At 48.4% G+C, this 21,404-nt stretch overlaps 1 protein-coding gene and 1 pseudogene across 1 annotated transcript in view; one reads left to right on the forward strand and one right to left on the reverse strand.

Moving 5' to 3' along the window:
- Positions 1–21,404, reverse strand: part of Cnih3 (cornichon family AMPA receptor auxiliary protein 3) — a 95,621-nt gene that overhangs the window by 24,474 nt on the left and 49,743 nt on the right. The window contains exon 3 of the mRNA XM_048439564.3: positions 21,353–21,400. Within this exon, the coding sequence (XP_048295521.1) occupies positions 21,353–21,400 (48 nt within the window). The remainder of the gene's footprint in view (positions 1–21,352; positions 21,401–21,404) is intronic.
- LOC125403884 (large ribosomal subunit protein eL27 pseudogene) lies at positions 724–1,120 on the forward strand (annotated as a pseudogene).

The following is a 21,404-nucleotide window of genomic DNA, read 5'->3' on the forward strand; positions in this document are numbered from 1 at the left end:
GAGGGCTCATCTACTCTACGAACACTTGCTAAATAATTCACCTTTTTACTGTATAAGATGCCCTGCTGGTTGAACCCCAGTGGAGATGAACTAATGATTTAGCCCTTCCCTTAGGAAAGGTACAGACTAGAGGATGGACAGAAAAGACAAACATAACCACACAGCATCATGAGACTGCACCATATGATTGTAGAGTCCTCCACAGACATTATTTAATGGACTGTTGCCTATGTGGGTCCTTTGGTACATTATTATCAAAATGCAGATTTCCAAACATCACCTCCATGTCCAGAAAGTTGGGTGCCTGGGGCTGTAGTTGAAATGCTGTGCACACAGAGCATGCTAGGGGTGAGGGAAAGATCTCATTCCGAAAAGGTGATTAACAAATTCATGCAAGGAGTTGAAATGGAGGCTTTCAAAGAGGCTTTCTCACTAGAGAATGGACAGCCCCTCAGCTAGAGTGAGGGCATTGTCCAACTGACCTGGATTTATGCTGAGGAGAGGCAGAACCATGCATCGCCTGGGAGAGAAAGGTCACTGGAGAAGACCATGAAGGTCACTAGAGGACCAGAAAGAGGCTTGATGCAATCATCAGAGCCCTGTGGGCCTGGAATAACATATAGCAGTCTTTACAATGGTAATTCAGTAGGACTGTGATGGATGCATGAGCAAAAAGTGGGCATCTGAACAAAGTCTGCTGTGTACCTGCTGGTTGCAGTCGAAATGGGCAAGCTCAGGAAACCCAGAAAAATAATGATGGTACTGGTCCATTTCCATTCTGGATGCAAAGCTGTCATCATGACGGTGGCACCTCAATCCAGCCCTATAGCCACACTCTGGTGGCCGGAATTGATCACTGTCTCTACAGAATAACTGTAGTCACTATGGGTCTGATCGCCAAGAGACCAAAGGCCAAGCCTTCTGCGAAAGCTTGTCACTGCAATCACCTCATGCCCATGAGGTCCTCTGTGGACATCCCCTTCGACAAAACTGTCATCAACAAGGTTGTCTTTAGAGACTCAGCTCTGAAATGCAAGGTTAGCTGAGAAGCCAAGGTCAAGTTTGAAGAGCAATCTAAGTGGGCAAGAACAAATGGCTCTTTCCGAAGCTCTGGCTTTAGGTGTTTTCTTGCCATCATTAAAAAGAAGAAAGAGAAAAAAGAAAAAAAATCAATAAGAAAAAAACAACTCGTTCCTGAGAGTAACAGAAATGAAGAAGGAAGATGTGAAGAAATGTTTTCTTAAAACTATCAAATAGTGCTTTGTTTTAAAGCAGATTGTAGGAGGCTCACGATGTGCAGTTAATTAATTATGACATATTTGTCCCTGTGCAGCTATATTTAGCAAGACTTGGGATCATACTCAATTTATTTGTGCTTTAAAACTTTTGTCTCTGGATTTTTCTCAATTTTTACTTCAAAGAAGATGCAGGTTTATAGACAGGCACCTAGAAAGCTCCTCATTTGAGCCAGGACTTCACAGCACCGTGGGGAGCAAGGTTGAAGGAGATGCAGCCTTGGACTTCAAGGAGAATATAGCCAGACACAGGAGATCAAACCAGTAAACAAGACGTCATCTTACAGGACGACTGCTTTTAAAACCCCAGCAAAGGAGAGAGAGGGCCAGAAGCATTTCTTCAGTGATGGAAGAGAGGAGGCTTTGTGTAAGAAGGGACAGCAAAGGCTGGGGGTGCAGGTCAGTGACGCAGCACAGAAATCATACACACAAGGCTTTGCATCTGAACCCCAGAAGAGCTGAAAAGCAACGTTTTAGCCAAGAAAAACATTCCAGAGAACAGAATTGGGTAAGAAACTGAGCAAAGAATAGGAATCATGGAGACGAGATGGCATCCTGTGGGTTTTGTGTGGCTGGCAGGCAGCAGGGGCTCAATAAATGCTGTGTGGGAAAATGTGTGTCTACAAGCAAGCAGACACCAGTGAGGTTTAAAACAGGGAGTCACAGAAGGTCTTAGAGGAGATGCAGGTCCTTTATCGATGGCCCTTTTCCAAAACTGGAATCTAGGGATTATGGATAAGAAAATTACACATAAGGTTCGCATGCATCTGATACCACTGGGCAGGGAGAATGGAGGAGGAGGACAAAGGCACAGACCCAAACCCAGGGGACAAAATAGAAAATGACTATAAAAATCTGGATGAATGAAATGAGAGCCTGCGCCCTTTTGGCAATGGCTAGAAAGGGAGGGATTGTTATATGCAGAGCACACAGAGTTCAGAAGGTATGGAATTAAACACCGGCAACACGGGAGATGCTCTCACCCAACCAGTGAGCGGAAGAGCGCAGTTGTAAGGCAGTGGTGAGCTCTGGCCTAGGAGCGAAGGGAAGACCCCAGGGCCTTCTCATCCTCTCTTCAATCCTGATTTCAAACCTCCAAAAAGCAACAGCCGCCAGCTTTCCCACATCCTGGGAAATGATAAGGAGGGCGCCTGTGGTCTGGCCTCTCTCCTACTACATGCATACATTACCCTCCACTCCTACAGGCAGGTGATGCACGGATTTAAACAAGAAGCGGGTAAGCCCTTCAACATGTATCCTCCATACACACCAGGGCATGCGAAGCAAGCAACACCCCCTGGTCCCACCCCAGCCAGTAGGTGACTGTGCAGTAAGGGTCCAGAGCCTGCCTCCATGGCAACACCAGCCTAAAGCCACTCTTTCCCTTGTACTCAAAGATGCCAGCTCCCCACCACCCCCCTCCATGCAGTGAAGTGAACGTGATACCATATTCTAAACTCTGTCTATCCTCAATTGGACTGAAACTCAACCATAGTGTAGTATGGTTCCCTGGCACCCCTCACCCTGGTACTGAGTTTGATGGACAGGAAGTAGGGAGGCTAAGATGCTCCATTAATGGTGAAGAACCACATCCCTGGAGTTGCAGAGAGAGCAGAGCAGGCAGCAGAGATTTGGGTGCAGACTGGAGATGGTGGTGCAGTGATGCGATCTGGAGCCCAGGGATGCACAGTGCATTACCTGTCTGCTGAGCAGATAGAGAGCATCATGACAGAGGTGATCTGAAGGACAAACATCCTACCTTGAAGAAACCCCAGCTGATTGCTGTCTTGGGGAAAAGGAATCGATAACTGTAAAATTCAACGCTGCTTTTTTTTTCTCAAAAAAAAAAATCTGGAAATTCAGAATTTTCTGCAAAGTTTTCAGTCTTAAAAATATTAAAAGGGTTCAACAAAACAAATTCTCAGGTCACAGTCCATCAGTTGCAACTGTTAGCACTGAAAGAGAGAGAGAGAGAGAGAGAGAGAGAGAGAGAGAGAGAGATGTTTGGGGAGTGAGGGGCAAGGACAGAACTTTGAAAGTTAAATGAACACAAGTCAGAAAGGAAACCAATTCCCTTGTACCTGGGGAGCCAAAATGAACACGGTGGCTAGAGTCACATCCCCAAGAAGTCAAAAAAGCATTCAACGACAACAACAACAAAAAAGACAGATCCTTGGTTGTGGTGATTAGAACACTTGGTGACCTTTAAAGCTTCACTTCCAACAGAATGAGAGGGAGACCCACTCAGTTGCCAGAGATCCCCGATGAGTAGGAGGAGCAGCTGGCAAGGATTGTAAATGACTTCCCCGAACTCAGCAGCCCACAACAGAAGGGATATGTGGGAGAGAGCATGAGGGGTTGGTTACCAGGTCAAAGAGATTCCCCTCTTACAACAGAAAGATAGGCGGGGTTTGGAGGTGAGGAGGGATGTGCTAGGTGCTAGGGAAGCAGGGGGTGGGGATGCTCTAGACAGGGGGTTGCTGGGTCTGGCTCCCAGAGAGTCAGAATGACAGTCACTAGCATGGGATAAAAGGGGCCCTGAGAATGTCTGGAGAGGAGGAACATACAGGTGGGGGAAAGAGATGGAGGACTTGGCACCACCCCACTTACCCCACTTGCCTTAGTGCTGAGACACTAGGTGATGAGAGACACAGACTGCTGAGAAGCCTCAGAAGGCAGAGGGAGTCAGGAAAGGGGGGCACAGGGACGGAGGTGGGTGGGGTGGGAAGACCCTGCTTCAGTCAGAGGGTGGAAGCCCGGGGGGGGGGCACTGAGACACTCTCCATCAGTGCCTGTGGCCTGGGGTAGAACAGGCCGGAAAGGCACATCAAGAAGAGGCCCGTCCTGCTCTAGATTAAAGGAGACCATGGAAATAGGACAGCTCGATGCCATGTGCGGTTGATTGAATCATCAATTAAACAAACTAGAAAGAAAATTATCGGGGAAAATAGTAGACTATGAATTAATAGGCATAATTTGGTGACATTTTAATTTAACTTCTTCAGTGTGCTCATGATATTTCTGTTATTGTGGAGAAGACATGTCGAGATGAAAAACCATCACCAGTACAATGAAATGATCCAACAACAACAACAAAAAAAATGTGTGCTGAACATACAGGGAGTCGGAGCAGGGGAGAGCCACGAAGCAGGTGTGGCTGTTGCTAAGGAGCAAGGGCTCCTGGTGAAGCCGTACCAAACTTCATCATTACACCCTTTCAACACTGCCTGATATTTAGAGCAAAAGTTAGGAGCGGCTCTCGGGGTTCAAGTACATATAGCCCTATATCCCATCATCCACTGTAGACCTCAGCCCCTGGAGAAAGTCTCTGGTCAGCTTTCAGAGCCTTTGCTTGCTGGAGAGATCAGATCGGGAGGAATGTGCTCAGCCCTCTACTGTCCTTGACAGAGCTACTCTTGTCCCCCAAGCTGCCACTTCTAGGTTACAATGGGGCTCTACACTCACTCTTCTCCAAGGACTTGTAGGAGTCCCAGCTGTATCCTGTGGGTGACGTCAGCTGACTCATCTATAATAGCTGGTCGTGACTGTCAATGGTATCATCTAGAAAACACATTTCTTGATGTGTTTGTGAAGGTATTTCCAGACAGAATTGAGGGATGACGACCTGTCCTCCATGTGGGTGTCAAACTTCCCATGAGAGGCTCAGATATAAAGAGGTCCAGGGTAAAACTGTGTGTCCCTGCCTTTCCCTCCCTTTTTCTTTCCAAGTAAATCCATCTAACACTACTGCTGCCCCTATGCTGGCCTCAAAGCTCCAGCCTCTTTCATCATCTGAGCTTTGACACACCAGAGACTGTCCAGGGAGAGTGTGGGCTTTCCGCACCAGGTCAAGGCTGCTAAGGTATCCAGGTTCTTGGCCTGAGAAGCGATTAGGTTCTCTGCTTTCCCAACAGGCAGATGGCCAGTGTTGAACCACCCAGCCCCATCATCATACAGCAATCTAATAGTGTGTGTGTGTGTGTGTGTGTGTGTGTGTGTGTGTGTGTGTGTGAGAGAGAGAGAGAGAGAGAGAGAGAGAGAGAGAGAGAGAGAGATTCAGTTCTTCTAGAGAACTCTTATACACAGCCCCAGGAAGCATCCACCCTTCCATCTGCCACCTTGTCCCCTTTCTATCCACTGAGCTCTCTAGGTGTGGCCCATCTGACTGCCCTCTGAATAGCAGTCTAAGCCCTCACCCCACTTTAGATACACCCTGGAAAGCACAGGAGTTGTGAACATTGGCCAGTCCATGGACAGTAGCCTTCTCCACAACCTGAATGGCACCCTGTCATCTACGGCCACCCTTTTTTCACTCTGAGTAGCATGTGCTGGGGTCTGATGTGGGGAAGCCAAGGTGAGCTGAGGGGAACACACCTGTTCTGTTTAAACCCTCACTGTGTGAGGGGTTAGCTGGCCACAGAATACTAGGGTCCTATAGAACTAGGGAACAATTCTATGTATAAAATAATGAGACTATATTTTTTTGCCTCTGAATAAAATAAAAAGGCAGTAATTCCCATCTTTCAGAGCACAAATTGCTTCAGAAATGATTCTAAGCTCAAAACTGTGTAGGCACAGTGAAACTCAGGGAAGGACGTGGTGCTGCCTTTGCCAGGCCCACATAGTTAGTAACCGTGGTGAGACATGAGAGCCAAGGGCCCTCTGGGGTGTTGTTCTGCAAACATGGCTGCACACGGCAATCATTTGGAGAGCTTTAAAAATATTCATGCCAGGTCCCATCCTCAGAAATTCTGACTTTGTGGGTTTGGGTAAAATTTTGGTCATCAGGATTTTTTATTTTCCCCCAGACAACCCGAATATACTGCAAGGTTGGAGGCCTTCCGCTAGGACAGCCTCATAATTCACATTCATTAACACACTTCCCTGTGTGGTTCATCTGGGCTGCTAGCATGCTTAACCTTGGCGAGCCCTCTCCCCACCCAAGTGCACGGCCAAATGGGATGTGTAGACACCAGATCATTGTCTCATAAAAATCTCCTGCCCCTCCAACAAGCAGAGGTGCTGATCTGGTACAGTCGGGGCCCTCAGGTTAGGGAGTGGGGGGTCCAACTCTGCCAACTTGCTCCTCAGAGCCAGCTGGCAGCATCTCAAAATGCTGTGTTCAGGCCCGAGTTCTCAGTTCTGTGAAGAGGTTTGGGAGCAGAAATTAAAAGCCAACCCTGACAGGGTTGTTTCTACAGGCCCAGAACAGCGCAGGGAAAGGCTGCTTGCTGCGAGGAAGCTGTGCAGTCAAGTTTTTGCTGATTTCCAGGACAGGCTGGGGCTAGGGAGGAGGGAGGGAGCAAGAGAGTGAGGGAGGGAAAAGGACTGAGGTCCATGCTGGCACAGTTCCTACCCAGGCAGGACAAGCAGCCCCCAGGGAGTCTTTAGAAAACACTGTTGTCTGAGCTCAGCCTGGGAAAATTAAGTGCACCTTTTTGTCTTGGAGTCATTTGGAGCCCTGGGATTTAAACCCCTAGAGGTCTCCATTGTGTCCCTGAGGTTGAGAAGTGCTGGCTACAATCCTGACTGCTGAGCTGTGCATCTCCATAGGGAGCGGATGATGGGCCCCTTTGTGACAGGCTGGCCCAAGGGTCCCCAAGGCCACTGAGCCAAGGCAATACTGGCCTAGAGATACAGATATCCTCTTAGCGGGGCGTGGAGCATTGAGACAGGGTATACCATGTCGCTCTGCTGTCCTAGAACTCACAGAGATCCATCTGCCTCTGCCTGCCAAGTGCAGGGCTTTAAGCACTTGTTCAGTTCAGCTCAGCGCAGGGGGATTAAACGCCACCATGTCCTGCTCCCAGAAGCCCTCTGCCACCACCAAGTAGGATAAGGAGCGCTTTGACCATTTGGGGAAAGTAACCTGGCAGAATTTGTTTGTAGTACAAATCCATATTACCTAGCCTCCAGTCTCCCTTCTGATGGAAGCTCACAAATTATGATTGGGTTATTCACAACAAATAAAACCAGAAACAGAAATATGGAAAGGACTAAAGAGTGTTCGCTGTGGGGTATTGTGTAGACCTGGGTGATCCTTCCTCTTTCATGACGAGGAGCCCACACTGACGTCAGAATTGTTGCCTCAGGTTAGACAGTCTAGCTATACATGGTAGACAATGCCTGCAGGACAGATAGAAGACCAGGTAACTTAGTGAAAGCCACCACGAGAAAAACATCACTTGAGCCACAGTGGCGTGGTGACTGCTTGTCTCACTGCTCCCCCAGGTCACATGCTGGAGACACTGCCCCAGCTCAGTGGTGTTGGACGGTGGGTCTTTGAGAAACGATTAGGATTAGCTGAGCTGAAGAAAGTGGAGACGTTCTGACTGGACATTCCACAGCCAGCACATTTTCTCCACGATGAAAACACATCAGGATGACAGCTCCCTGTGGGCCGTGAAGCCCACTCTCATCAGATTCTCAATCTACTGATCCCTGGATTTTAGACTCTCCACCCCCAGAAATGTGAACGGAAATACCAACCAGTCTGTAGTGGTTTATTATAGCAAAGCACATGGGCCAATATAGCCAGTATGGGCTCATCTTTCACATCTGGGCAACCTCAATTCCTCCAGCAAAGGAAAGAAGCTATGTATCCTCTGCAGTCTAGGCAGAGGGCAAAGGGCTCACACGAGCCTCCCTGAAGCTGGTGCCTGTAACTACCTCTTGGCACAGCCGGCAGAGAACCATAAGTGGTCTGACATCCTTATTATCTCCTTCAGCCCCAGAATGGCTCACGCTGGCTTTCTACCAAGTGACAGCTTCTGGCCAGGAACACGCCTCGATCTCCTGGGAAGGAGTGCTCTATAAACAAAAATAGGGTAATTGCACAACTCCAGCCCCACTCAGCAATCACGTCTATACGATGTGAGCATCATTTCTATAGATCTGCTTCTGACCCGTGTCTTCTGGGCAGGCAGGAAGGAGAGCTAATTAGAAAGATAAAGGACCCATGCCTTACATGATGTGTGCAACTAATAGCCGAGGTTTCGGTGACAGATCTGGACTCTGCTTCCCATGGGAAGCATGGCTTCCTGGAGGGATGAGGCCAGGCCCCTTTGAGACAACTCGTTTACGTCACAAGTTCTGCTCACAGTAAGTTGACTTTTCATTCGGACAAAGATAAGACCACTTCTTATCTCCCCTGTGATGATGGGCAAATGCTAGAAAAGAAAAGCCCAGGGACTTGCTACCGGCTAGTCACCAAGGGACGCTGTCAACAGTAGATCAATCGCTTGCCCTCTCATCGAGGGTTGCTTGCTTTCATACTACATCTCTTCCCTGACATGTGTTATGGATTGACTATTCCCTACCCTTCCCAAACTCATGTTGAGGTCCTAGCTCCCAGGACCTCAGAATTGTACCAAGCATTTGCTGACAGGGTCTTTAAAGAGGAATTAAAGTTATGACATCACTAACATGGGCCTTAGCTTTATAAGCGTTATAAGAAGGGGGTTTTAGATCACAGAGCACACAATGGAGAGGCCACCACAAGACACGGGAAGTGGGGAGCCATCTGCAGGCCCAGGAGAGGGCCCTCCAGAAGAAGCAACTTTCAGTTACCCTGGCCTGATGCTTATTGGCTCCAGTACTGAGAGACAGTACATGTCTAATGTGTCATGGTATCCCTGGCTGACTCCACTAGTTCCTGAGGGGGCAGTTAAGGACCACTGCACCCTCTGAAGGCTTTCTCCCAAGCCACCAATTTCCCAACAGTCGCTTAGGACTGAAAGGACTCTTTGGTTCAAAATCCCATAGCCTAAGTTGGACATTGAGGGCAGGAGTCAGCTGAGGGGTACGGTCACACAGGGGAGAGATTGGGGCACAGGGGCCTGTGGTTAATGGTGTATTCCGTGGACATAAAAATGTGAAGGGCACCAAGCATGCTTTGCAACACTGGAAGGTGAGGAAGTGTCTCCAAAACGTAACATAATGTCTTTAATCTGTGTGTGTAAATGTAAGGTCTACTGAGGTTGGGGAGTCAGGGGCAGGTCTGAACTGGACCCAGGAAAGCCCATGAGCCCCAGTTCTCAATTTCTACCTCAAGGAGCAAACAAGGAAAGAAAACAATAGCAGATCTGGTCTGGTTACCAGTGAGTTTGTTTCCTCTGTTAGTCAGTCAGTCAGTCATGCAGACACTAAAACCCTACTGGCCGTGTGCTGCATCAGACAGTGAACGCTGTACATCTATTTTTTTCTCACTGACTGTGATGGTTAATTTTGATTTTCATTTTGATAGGACCGAAAGACACCTAAAGGAGTGGTAAGGGAGACTCCTGGCTAGACCTACAAGGGTGATTCCAGAAGCCAATGTGTCTAATCTAATCAGCTGGACTATTGACCAATTCAGAATGAGGGGAGACTGGTGAGCAGGTAGGGCTGTGGAAAGGAAGGCTGGTTGGAGAAAGTGGGGCTGCTAAGGGCGTGTCCTTAGAGGTTACACATTACCTTAACCTTTTTCTGCAGGGACTCGCCTTGACTTCCTAGCCACCATGATGAGAGCTGCTCTGCCATGTCCTTCCAGCCACGATGGACTGAAGCCTCTGGAACCATGAACAAAATGAATCTTTCCTCCCTCATGTGGTTTCTGTTAGGTAAGTTTGGCCACAACACAACGCCTAACTACAACACTGACCTATTTTATACTTTATGGCCTCCTTCCACACCAAGGCCTGGAATATCTATGTTTGACATCCTTTATCAGTAGCTGAAAACAGCTGAGTGTCCCTTACTTTTGGCATTCTGTTAGCAGCTGGCATGGCCACTATCGGAACCCCCATGCGGTACCACAATGGTCAGTATTAAAGGATCTTGCAGCGTCTCTCAGATGCCATCTCACATGCATCCCGCTGGGAGGACCCGAACTGTGTGTCCCCATAGCAGGAACTATCCTGACAGGCTCTTTTATTTGGTTCCCACCAGGACACTGTGGTGCTGGCACTACCTTCCGCTGGTGCGCCGGATCGTAACGGCAGAGATGTCACCATGAAAAGGCTATCACAGGGAAGCTGTGCTTGCTGTGTGTTCCCCGCCTACCTCTCTGTGCTGTAATTGCTGCACATTGTCCAGAATTCCATCACTGCTTTGACCGCTTGGCAGATACAAAAAGGAGACCGTGTGGGTTTTTTTGTCCCCTTGTAATAATGGCGTTTTGCATTGGTATTTCACATTTAACTTATCCGGGGCATTTTCCTAGTCTACTGCAGAGTCTTATCCCAGTCAAACAAAACTCCATGTGTTGTATAATTGTCTATGCCATAGAGACAGCTTAGGGATGAGAGCCAATGAAACTGGGAGCTGGAGGAGGACCAAGGATCCAAATTACTTCAAGAATCCCAAGCCGCACAGAAGTTGCAAAGGGAGCCAGCATGGCAGCTCAGAGATGTGGCTTCTCCCTGGGGAAAAGGCACACCTGGAGCAAGCCAGTCGGCTTCCTCAAGCTGGGAGCCCCCCGGAATTTCCATCTGTAGCCAAGGGTTCTCTCTATCTAGGCTCCTGCCTAGATAGAAATGCTGCTGGGTTTACCGGGGTGGGGGGGCAGTGCTGCTGAGAACAAGAGGTCATTAGATTTGGTTACGCTGGCCCATTTTGTGACCTAGAAACACAGCTCATAAATGTTTCCTGCTCCTTCAGCGATTTGGAAGAGGGCTGGAATGAGGGCCTAGAAGGGTGAGCATTTCAGAATCTGTAAAGCAGAATTTTTAACTCTTGCCACATCTTGGAAAAGGGAACATCCACAAACAAAGTGTGTACCGAGAAAAAAAAAAGTTATCCGTGAACTACTTGAGATGAGTCACCCTGTGGGGCTGCCATCACTTGGAAGTTAGGAGCCCAACGCCTTCAATCTACTTGGGCACCCGTTGGCAAATTATTGCTTTTATTCTAGTGCCATTTAGAAAATTGGGGCTCTCTAAATCATACCCTGGGGACCCGGAGAGTGGAAATGTCTGCCCACCTGCTTTGCCAAAGCGTGGCTTCCCTCCCAATTGAGGGGCTCACAGCCTGACTGCCCATTAGAGTCACCCAGGAAGCTGCTAACAACCCAAGGCCTAAGCTGGGCTCCAGACCAACTAAACCAGAAACCATGGAGTGGGACGAGGCAGCCTATTTTCTTCAGCTTCCTGGCCGATTTGAATGCAGGCGAGGTGGGATGCCAGAGTACCAGTGCATCCGTTACAATGCTCACCCACTGGGCAGTGAGAGATGCTCTCCTAACAAAGCATGTCTAGCCTGCCCTGGGACTCTTTGGGCTCCACCACGTGTCTCGCTCTCATGCTTCGTGGTGAGCTTTTTGCCTCATGAATTATGGAAATCATTAACATGGCAGTATGTGGTAGCTGCTCTCAGGGCCACTAATCCATCCAACTAATTAACATAAACAGAATCCCTGCTGTGCACTACAGGAGGTACAGAGAGAGGATCCTTGCATTGAAAGATGCAAGTGTGTAAAATACATGTGCAAGGCACCACAGTATAAGGTTTTGTGTGATCAAGGCTTTGAGGAACTCTGGGAAGGAATGAAGAGAAAAAGCGAGCTCTCTTTTGGCTAGTTTAAATAGGTCTTCACAACAGCACCCCTCCCTTACACACACACACACACACACACACACACACACACACACACACACACACACACGGGGTCCCACGGGCACTTACCGACCTCAGTACACAGTTCGGGACCATAAACTGAGTAGGCTCTGAATGAATTACACCTGGACGGAAAAATCCAGCCTGGTGCTCACGAGCTTCATCAGGACCATCCCTGGGCCCTATTGGCTCCCTCCTTCCCACTCCCCCCAGGCCCAGGTTCCTTTTGATACCCTCCAACCTTTCTCAACCCGTGGCGCTTTATCTCACCCGCCCACTGCCCTTGCAGCTCCTCAGCAGCGGTGAAGGGGAAGCCTCCCCCCCACCCCCCGCAGGAAGCCTCCTCCTGAGACAGAGGCCAGAAGCTGTCTCCCAATACCCACTCCCCATTTCTGCTAAGAACACAGTCTCCCCAAATAAAGACAGATAATCTGGCCAATGAATCAAGGAGAAGTGGAGTGCTAACTTCTAGGTTGTGTCCTTAAAGGAAATGGCCCACCTCGCTTCTTCTCTCCGTCCTGCTGCTTGAAGAAGGTCATGGAGAGACCCCCTCCTGGGCCACATGGGCAAGGAAACATCATTGCAGAACCCAAGAGCTGAGAGGAATCCAGGTCCCTAATAGTCTTGGGCAGAGGACTCAGGGGGCCTGGATGGACTCTCTTCAGAATGAGGTCCACTATGTCCCAGGCCCAGTTATATTGGGTTCTTTACAGCCCATCCATGTTTCCACATCCCACGTGTCCTGCAATAAACACCTGGAGTTTATTTGCACACTAATGAAAAGGATAAGCTATTACAAAACCCCAATTATTTCTAGCAGACTGGTCAGCGATGTAGCAATTCTCACAGCACAGGGAGCAAGAGTTTGTAAATCTTCACGCTCGGTGGGCCAGGCTGAGGGGATCTGCTTCTTCGTGAAGGCGACACACTGGCCAGCTGACTCCTTCCTGATTAAGGCACTTGATTGAGCATCGTTATTTTCATTGGTCCCCAAAGCCTGGAACTAGGGTAGAGGAAGGAAGCTGTAGAGGAAACTATAAAGGTTTGGGAAATAACAGCTCCCCTGGAGGGACACTCACGAAACAGCAGGGTGTGGGAAGAGCAGGGACTCTGGAGGCAAATGTGCCAACCAGGTGGCTTCAGTGAGCAGACTTAGCCAATACGTCAGTCGCTCTGAAGATTCAGCACAGATCAAAGAATGCCCTCCAACAAACTTAGTGGGCCTGCCTTGCCAGGATTAGGAGAGAACTAGGACTTTCCTTGGAAACCTGTGTGGATGTGCATGTGTGGGGGAGTGGGGGCGCGTGTGTGTGCATGAATGGGCATATATGAAGAGAAACGGCTGACTTTACAGAGTTGCTCACATAGTCATAGGTCTGGGACGTTTAAGGAGTGTTTGGATCATGGGCTTCAGTCCTCAAGAACTCCTATAGACCCTCCAGGACTGGATTAGTGACCCAGAGAGTGGGTTATTATAAAGCAAGACTGTCCACTCTTCTACATATGTTTGCTGAGCTCCTGGTTTTCAGAGACTCATAATCATGAATTCAAATGCTCCTGTTCTCTATGAAGTATCCAGTCTCTAGTGTTCTGTTATAGCAACAGAAAATAAATTAAGACCAAAAGCAATCGGCTTTTCTCAAGTTTTCTCACTTCAAGGTGAATCCCATCCAAAATCTAGCCTCGCAGAAACATCCATGATCATGTAGGACCAGCAACTGGGCACCATGGCCTAGCCAAGTTGGTACATGGGTAGAGGGAAGATCTCTCTGTTTAGCGATGTACTCATATTGTGGCAAGGCATAGTCAGGGGCTGTGACCACCCTCATTGAGGCATCCTAAGGTCACTGACCCCGACCCCAGTCTTTGAGAACTGCTAGACTCCTTCCCTGCATGAAGTCTGCAGTGCAACTGTCTGTTGAGGGAGGAAGACATTCTGTCCATATACAGCTAAGACAGAGCAGGCTTGGAGACACCCGACCCAGCTGAGCACGGGACTCTTCCTCATCCTAGACTGTTTCCGCTGGAGCCGGCAGTGAGCCACACCTGTTGACTAGCCACTTCTCTAAGCTGGTGATGTTCTCTCTGTCCCTTATTCTTCAATAACCTCCCCACACGCCCTGGGTACCATCTTGGTGACTCCCTCCACTCTAATCACCGGGTATTCCTCACCATGCTCCTCTACTCTGGACACCCAGAGGGCTCTGAAGAGAATGTAGACAGCGGGACCCTCTCAAGACCTACTGGAGGAGAACTTTCTGGATGCAGTTCATGTGGAAAGACGTGTGTCAAAATGTCTCCATCGGGGACTTTGGAAGCTTCCAGTTGCACTAACAATAGAGACAACAGACTGAGGCATTTGCTCTTTCCAGGACTATACCAGCATACGATTTCCACAAAAGGCACCAAGGGAATCACTGGAGAGCACTGGCCCTTTGCCCTGTGATTGTGTCCCTCCCAGTCTGTCCTTGACTTGGCCCCACAATAAGTTCCAGGAAATAGAATGCCACCGTGAGGATGAACCCTGGTAGGTGTAGGGAGATGAGATGTGGAGCAGAGCCAGCCATTCCAGGGGTGACCAACGATGAGGGGTGAATGACCTGTGAGCCGCCAGAAGCCTCCTGAAGAGAAAATGCTCCCTCCATGCCATGCCCCACCAAGGCCACAGAGTCCAGCACATGCCCCGTGGATTCATGAGAAATACAAATGGCAGCCACAGTAGACTGGCTTGGTTCTTCATTATGACGACCATGGAGAACCGATCTGTAACCATTAGGCAGCTGCCTAGAGTCCACTGAAAAGCCAGTGTCAACACATTTGTCATGGACGTGGCTATCGGGCCCTTGTGTAACCCCGCAGCTCTCTGGCAGGAGTGAGGTAAGGACAGGCCCATTCCTTGTGCCTCCAGCTTCTGGTTCTGGGACCTCATGACAGCACTATTTACATGGTGAGTAAAATGTTCTGTCTCTCCCTCTGACTCACAAGAAGTTTGCCACAGAGAGTCCCTGAAGATAAATTATTCATGAGACATGGTGTCGGCACTACTTGCAGGTTTTGTTCCAGGATATTTTTACTTTTCTTCAAGCATTCCCTTCAGGGTGAACTATCCCACCGCGAAGCTAAATGGTATTAGGAAGGATCCCTCAGGCCCTGTGTGGCTCTCAAGATTGGCATCTTCCCTTTAGAATAGATGAGCTGTATTATTGTAGAGGTGGCCCTTATGGGCTACATTTTGAAGCAAATTAACGACTTGTCCTATAGTGTAGAGGTTCAAACTATAGAATCTGTTCAAATGGACTTGCCTTTTGGTTTCACTTAGGGACTGTGAGACCCATAGGCCTCAACCTCTCTATCTGCCCAGTGGGGCCATATAGCACCTACTTCGCAGGGTTGCCCTGGGGATTCATTGAGCTAATACCTTTAAAGACAGAGTAACTATGCTATAGTTCTACCTTAGAAGTCCCCAAACCATGGGTATTTCTGGTCTGGAAATCTTATCTACATTACAGACGGCCTCTCTGAGACATTCCACACAATAGCCTTTGAGTTTATTGTGTCCCTATTCACTGCATTATATCCACAATTAAAATATTTAGTCCCCAGCCTACCGCACTCCAGGGCCCTGAAAGAAGATAGCATTGATAGCTAAAAAGACTTGAAGCCAAGGCAGCCCCTGTAGCAGAGAGTCCGTGATCAGAGGGGGTTGCATCCTCTCCATTCTCCCAGCTAGTCAGTGCACAGCAGATATTATGTACCAAAACAACGTAGGTCTTTCTCAGGGTTCTGGCTTGTAATCTCACTGAGTGTTTAGCCACTGTCTTTAGGATGAGAAATTGGATGGTCTTTGAAACCCTCTATCTGAAAATTTGTGGAATTAGCAAATTAGAACTCTGACACAGAAAAGAACCACTTTCAAAAGAAAGATAGATAGAAAGAAAGAAAAAGAAAGGAAGGAAGGAAGGAAGGAAGGAAGGAAGGAAGGAAAGAAGGAAGGAATTTGAGATGGTGAGATTGCTCAGAGGGTAAAGAACTTGTCACACAAATCTGATGACCTGAGATCAAGCCCCAGAACAATCTGAAGGGAAAAGGAAAGGATGACACCCCAAAGTTGTCCTCTGGCTTCCACACGTGTGCTATGGCATGCTCTGGATCCCACATGTGTGCTATGGCATGCCCACATACACATCATATGCAAATAACAACAATATCAATAATAATAAGCAATGAAAAGATTTCCCCATTACAAAGGACACATACACATGGTGTCCACTGGCCAGTGCTCTCATGTGGATCCTCACTCTCCCTGAAGGGCCCATCTGTCATCTGAGTGGTACCATTGGAGGTTGTAGATCTCCTAAGAGACAGAGCCCGGGGGAGGCCCTCAGGTCACTGGGGATGCTTCTCAGAAAGAGCTGAGGGACCCCAGCCTCCTCTTCTTCCTCTTGGTTTCGTAGTTCACGAGGTGAGCAGTTCTCCCTGCCATGTACTGCTACCATGATGCATTAACCATGATGCTAAAGGTTACATGAGACCACCTGACCGGAGCCTCCAGAAAGTGCAAGCCAAAATAACCCTCACCTCTTTATGCATGAATCGCCTCAAGTGTTTCATTACAGCGACAAAAGCTGACTAATACAGCTATTGCCATAATAGTATTATATAATAAATCATTCTAAAATTCAGGTGGTAAAACAAGAGTAATTTACATTTGCTCCTGCATCTAATAGGTAGGTAGGTGGGTGGGATCTAGTAGGCTTGGCTCTAAGCAACAGATGGCTCAAGTGACTTCCTCGGGGTCACAGTCTCCTTACACCACTGGGCTGGCCTTGGAGGCATCAGAACTTACGGAGGGAGAGGGTATTTCCCAGCAACTCTCTTAGCTTCAATACGTACAAACATCTAGCCATATCCCTGTGGACAAATCTGGTCCTGGGATGAAGCCCATCTTCAACAGAGAGAAGACATACTCTATTATAGCAGAAAGAATTAGAGACCATGGACACAGGTGGAGCCCACTGCAGGGACATGTGGCCCAGTGGTGGCACAGGACACTGGGCTCAGAAAAGAACCTCTTCGTTTGAATGTTATCGAATTCTTGAAATTCTTGTTTTGTTTCTTTTTTACATGAAGTCTTATATTGCCATTTTTCATGGTACCCTGAAGACCTTGATGTCAGCCCTGGACACAGTGTATAAGTATTTGTGTGTCCATGTGTGTGGCAAATTGAGAATACAGGACCTTCTCATTTAACAGAAGCAACTTCCACTGGGAAAGTGGTGGCTTTTGGAGCCACATCATGGAGTTTCTGCAATAGACTTAACTGATACAGGCAGCTTTGTTTCATACCTGGGCTCCCCCCTGTGACACAGGCGCCATCTAGGAAGCTTGGGCCAGGGAGCATTTGGGGGAGCACCTGTATTCTCACCGCCTCTGTGATTGCCCCAGTGTTGAATCCAGAACACCCGTCTCCCTCAATTATCCCCCTGGAATCAGCTCCACTACCTCCACAAACCCCGCCCACTCCTGCCCATCTCAATGAGAATCCTCAAGAGGAGACTGGAAGTTGGAAGTTGTCTGCACACAAGTGATTCCATCTACTAACACCAGAAAACCTGCCATGGAACCAGACACACTCTTGGAGAAACTAGGACATGAAGAAGGATCCCAGAGAGATGTCCCAAACTAAGCAGCTAAATCCCTTACCTTGGGCAAGATCAGCCAAACCCACCATCATCGTGGCCCTAGCTCTTCTCATAGCCAAAGGAACCTCAGGACTACCAAACCTGAGGCCTGGGGATTGCTGCCGATAAAGCAAGCCCCTCTTTATTCTTATCCCAACTCTTTGGTTCCCACTTAAGCTCTTCCCTGAGACCACTCTGAACTCACAGGTGTGGCAGGCTGCCCCTCCCTAGTCTGCCTATGTGTGCCTAGGAGCTGCCACCAAACCTTCCACGATGTGTCTCCCAAACAGAGTGTGTCACAGCCCACGGAGCCTACTACACGCCGGGTGGGGAGAGCTGCATGAGCACCCACAAAACATGAATCACAAGCAAAGTCGACACCAGCACCCTGCAGTTCAGACAACTACCCGAGGAACACATTTCCCGATAATTATAGAGCTAAAAATGGAGTCACTTTGCAGTCCTTTCCTTTCCTTTCTCGCAAGAAGGCCGAGGAGGTGGCTTAGCAGCGATCAGCTGCGGAGACGCATCCATTGTAGGCTGTTTGGGAAGCTGGTTCCAAGGAATTTCTTGGAAGGTACAATTCCCAGAAGGTGGTGATGCTAACTAGATCTAGCATGGGCTCACAGCTTGGGAATCTAGATGTAGCCTGTTTGAAACATGAACAAATAGCAGAGAGGGGCCCAGGCTGTACCACTTTTGTTCACAACCTTGTCTCCAAAATATTGAATGGTACTTATCTAAGATGATGGGAGAATGACATCAGACAAAGCATCATCTCAGCCTGTGTGTCCATGGAGATGCCATAAGGATTTTTAGGAGGAATGAAGGGCAGGTCACTAACAATGACATTTAGCAGGTGTTAAGTACATGTGAACTGCATGTGTGTACTATCTAATTGAATCCTCAGGAACCGCCATGAGGATGAAGTGTTATTGGTCTCTCACAAAAGAGCCACCCTGAGGCCTGGGGATGTAACTCAAAGGTAGAACACTTGCCTTGCATGCCTGAGGCACAATACTCATGACATTCAATACTCAATGTCACCTTCCTGAAAGGAAAGAGGGTCATCCTGAGTCATACCCCACAGGTCACAGAACTGCTAAGGGTAGGGGCAGGATTGGGAGGTAGATATTTGCACACTTCACTGTGGTAGTCTGAATAGGAGTCCCCCACCCGTAGGCTCATAGATTTGAATGCTCAGTTATCAAGGAGTGGCACCATTTGAAAGGATTAGAAGGATTAAAAGGTGTGTCCCTGATGGAGGAAGTATGTCACTAGGGACAGGCATTGTAACATACACCTGTAATCCCAGCACTAGTAATGTGAATGTGGAGGCAGGAGGATGAGGCGTTCAAGGCCAGCCTTTGCTACATTGTGAGCTCAAGACCAGCCTAAGCTCCACGAGACCCTGTCACACATACACACACACACACATACACAGAGAGAGAGAGAGAGAGAGAGAGAGAGAGAGAGAGAGAGAGAAATGCCATCTTTAAGGGACAAGGGCAGTACATCATAGATAGTTGGTACTGCCCTGACATCCCCAAAGTGAAGACTGTGGCAGCGCTTCTAACAAGAGGGACAAACTAGCTATTATTCATTCACTAAGTAAACACAGTGAGCGTCTTCAATGGGCTGCATGCCACCTTTCATTCATTGTCACCAAATCCGACGGTCAACTCAACATCACCGACCTTCCCAAGTATTCAACATCACCATATCCGATGGTCAACTCAACATTACCAACCTTCCCAAGCATTCACTGTCACCATGTCTGATGGCCAGCTCAACATCACCCGACCTTTCCAAACATTCCAGTAGCAGAAACAGACCTCATGCCTAAGAACACTTGCACACATCTGTGGGAATAGCCTATAAAGTTACCAAGTTAAGCTAAAGAAGATGCCCAATGGCTAGGAGCAGAAGAAATCTCAACAACTCAAAATTGCACCCAGAAAGAAATCGTGTTCTGCTGACATTAATGAAAATGGTCTTGGGTACCCAGGGCAGGCAGACACAATGGCAAAGAATACACAGTAGCATCTTAAACCGAAAGCCAGGCTTGGGGCAAGTGTGTGGAACAGAAGAGAGACTCCTGGAAGGAATAACATGGTAGGCACTTGACTGGTACCTCCCTTGTTAGCCCCATAGTGCTGGCCACTCCATAGAGCCAAAGAACCATGAGGCCGCAGGGGAATGATCTTACATAGCTACTGCGCCTGAGTCCATCAGCTCTCTGATGTCTAGCTAGCTTGGACTGTCTTCCCTGGTGTTGCCCACTGCAGTGAGCAGTAGTTGTGTCTAACTAGCATCGGAGGCAGCAGCTAGAAAGGAAGGAGGAAGGAAAAGGCACTTGGAATGCAGTATTTCCCATGTAAACTGCTTTCCTCTTCTGCTTAGCGGGGCAGATGCAGACCACATGCAGATTTGCGTATGTCAAAGCTCATGGATAGCTTGCATCACATCCGCGATCTGACCTTGGAAATGCCTGGGACATAAGACTGTAGGCAGCAGGACCTTGATGGGGCAACCCGTGGTCATTGCCTCCTGTGGTCAGTCGGCAGCCAGGCAGCAGAAGGTTGAGCAAGGCTAAGGGATGTGACTAGGAGTGATCACAAGATAGAGAACACGGGGTGATACACTCCGGATGGGAGGGCATCTGAGAGACAACAGTTTGATTTTTGTCTCCCTCAGGCTTGTGTCACTTAGGTATTATCTTAACGAGCACACCAGAGAACATGGAGTTGATGGCCGGAGTCTGCTGCTATGTCTGTGATATTATCTAGGAAGTAATTTGCACATTTTTAATGCAAATTATATGCTATTTTCTTAATCATTCTTCATCCCTTGGATCACTAGTATTTCCAAATGTATGCTCTTATCTGAGCATGCATCCCTGCTGAGACAAATAAGATGCAGAATTCTAACATACTGGGTTTCTTAGCAAGCATTAAAGGGCAAGTTATTAGCTAGAGAAATGATGGGCTTCTAGATTCTGCTCCCTCCAACAAAAGACGGAGAAGAACTTCACAACTTTGTAAAAGTCTTCCCCTTGTGTCAGTGTTGGTGGAGCTCTTCATTTTGCAAAAAGCTGTATTTAGGCAAACAATGGCTTCCCTGTGGCCAGTTGCCCTCCACTCTGTACTAATGTCAGGGACAGCCATTGACTCAAGGCCATGGACCTTGATTATTTCACTTGTGAGTCCCTCTTTATCTAAGCTTTGCTGACTCACTTTCCTGACTGGAGGACGGCAGAATCGAACAAGGCCAAACACCCAGCATGGGTGACATGCGTGCACGCGTGCTTCCAGGAGAAGCTTGGGACAGCTGTGGTCTACTGTCCCCCTTGGACAGCACATTCCTGGCCTACCCCTCCACCACACTCAATGATCCTGCCAAAAGGCCAAACTGCAAAGCTGAGTGACAGGTTCGAACCTCAAGACACCCAGCATCTAGTTAGAAACTTCCTTATGTCAGGAGGTGTCATTAAAATCCAGAGCCCAGCACAGACAGGAACAAAGACTGGGAAGTGCCAGGAGCTTTAAATGCCAGCCACCATCATATGGAAAAAGGACACCCTGCAACTGCAACCAGAGAGCCCCCCGACACGGTCAGTGTCTTGCTGGCACCAGCTGAACAACTTCCTGCAATTAGTTCCTATTGCCTCTGAGGGTTTCCAAAGAGTTGAGCCTGCTCCCACCCTGCCCTCCCTGCTGCCATTCACCCGATGTTCCCTTACACCGTGATCCTCCCTCCATCCACCTGCAGGACCCCTCTGACCTTTCTCAGGAGAAAGCAGATGCGTTCGATGTTCCTCAGTCGCTCCCTCTGA

Source organism: Myodes glareolus, chromosome 5 (genome assembly GCF_982192425.1).
Source record: "Myodes glareolus chromosome 5, mMyoGla1.1, whole genome shotgun sequence".
Classification (NCBI taxonomy): Eukaryota; Metazoa; Chordata; class Mammalia; order Rodentia; family Cricetidae; genus Myodes; species Myodes glareolus.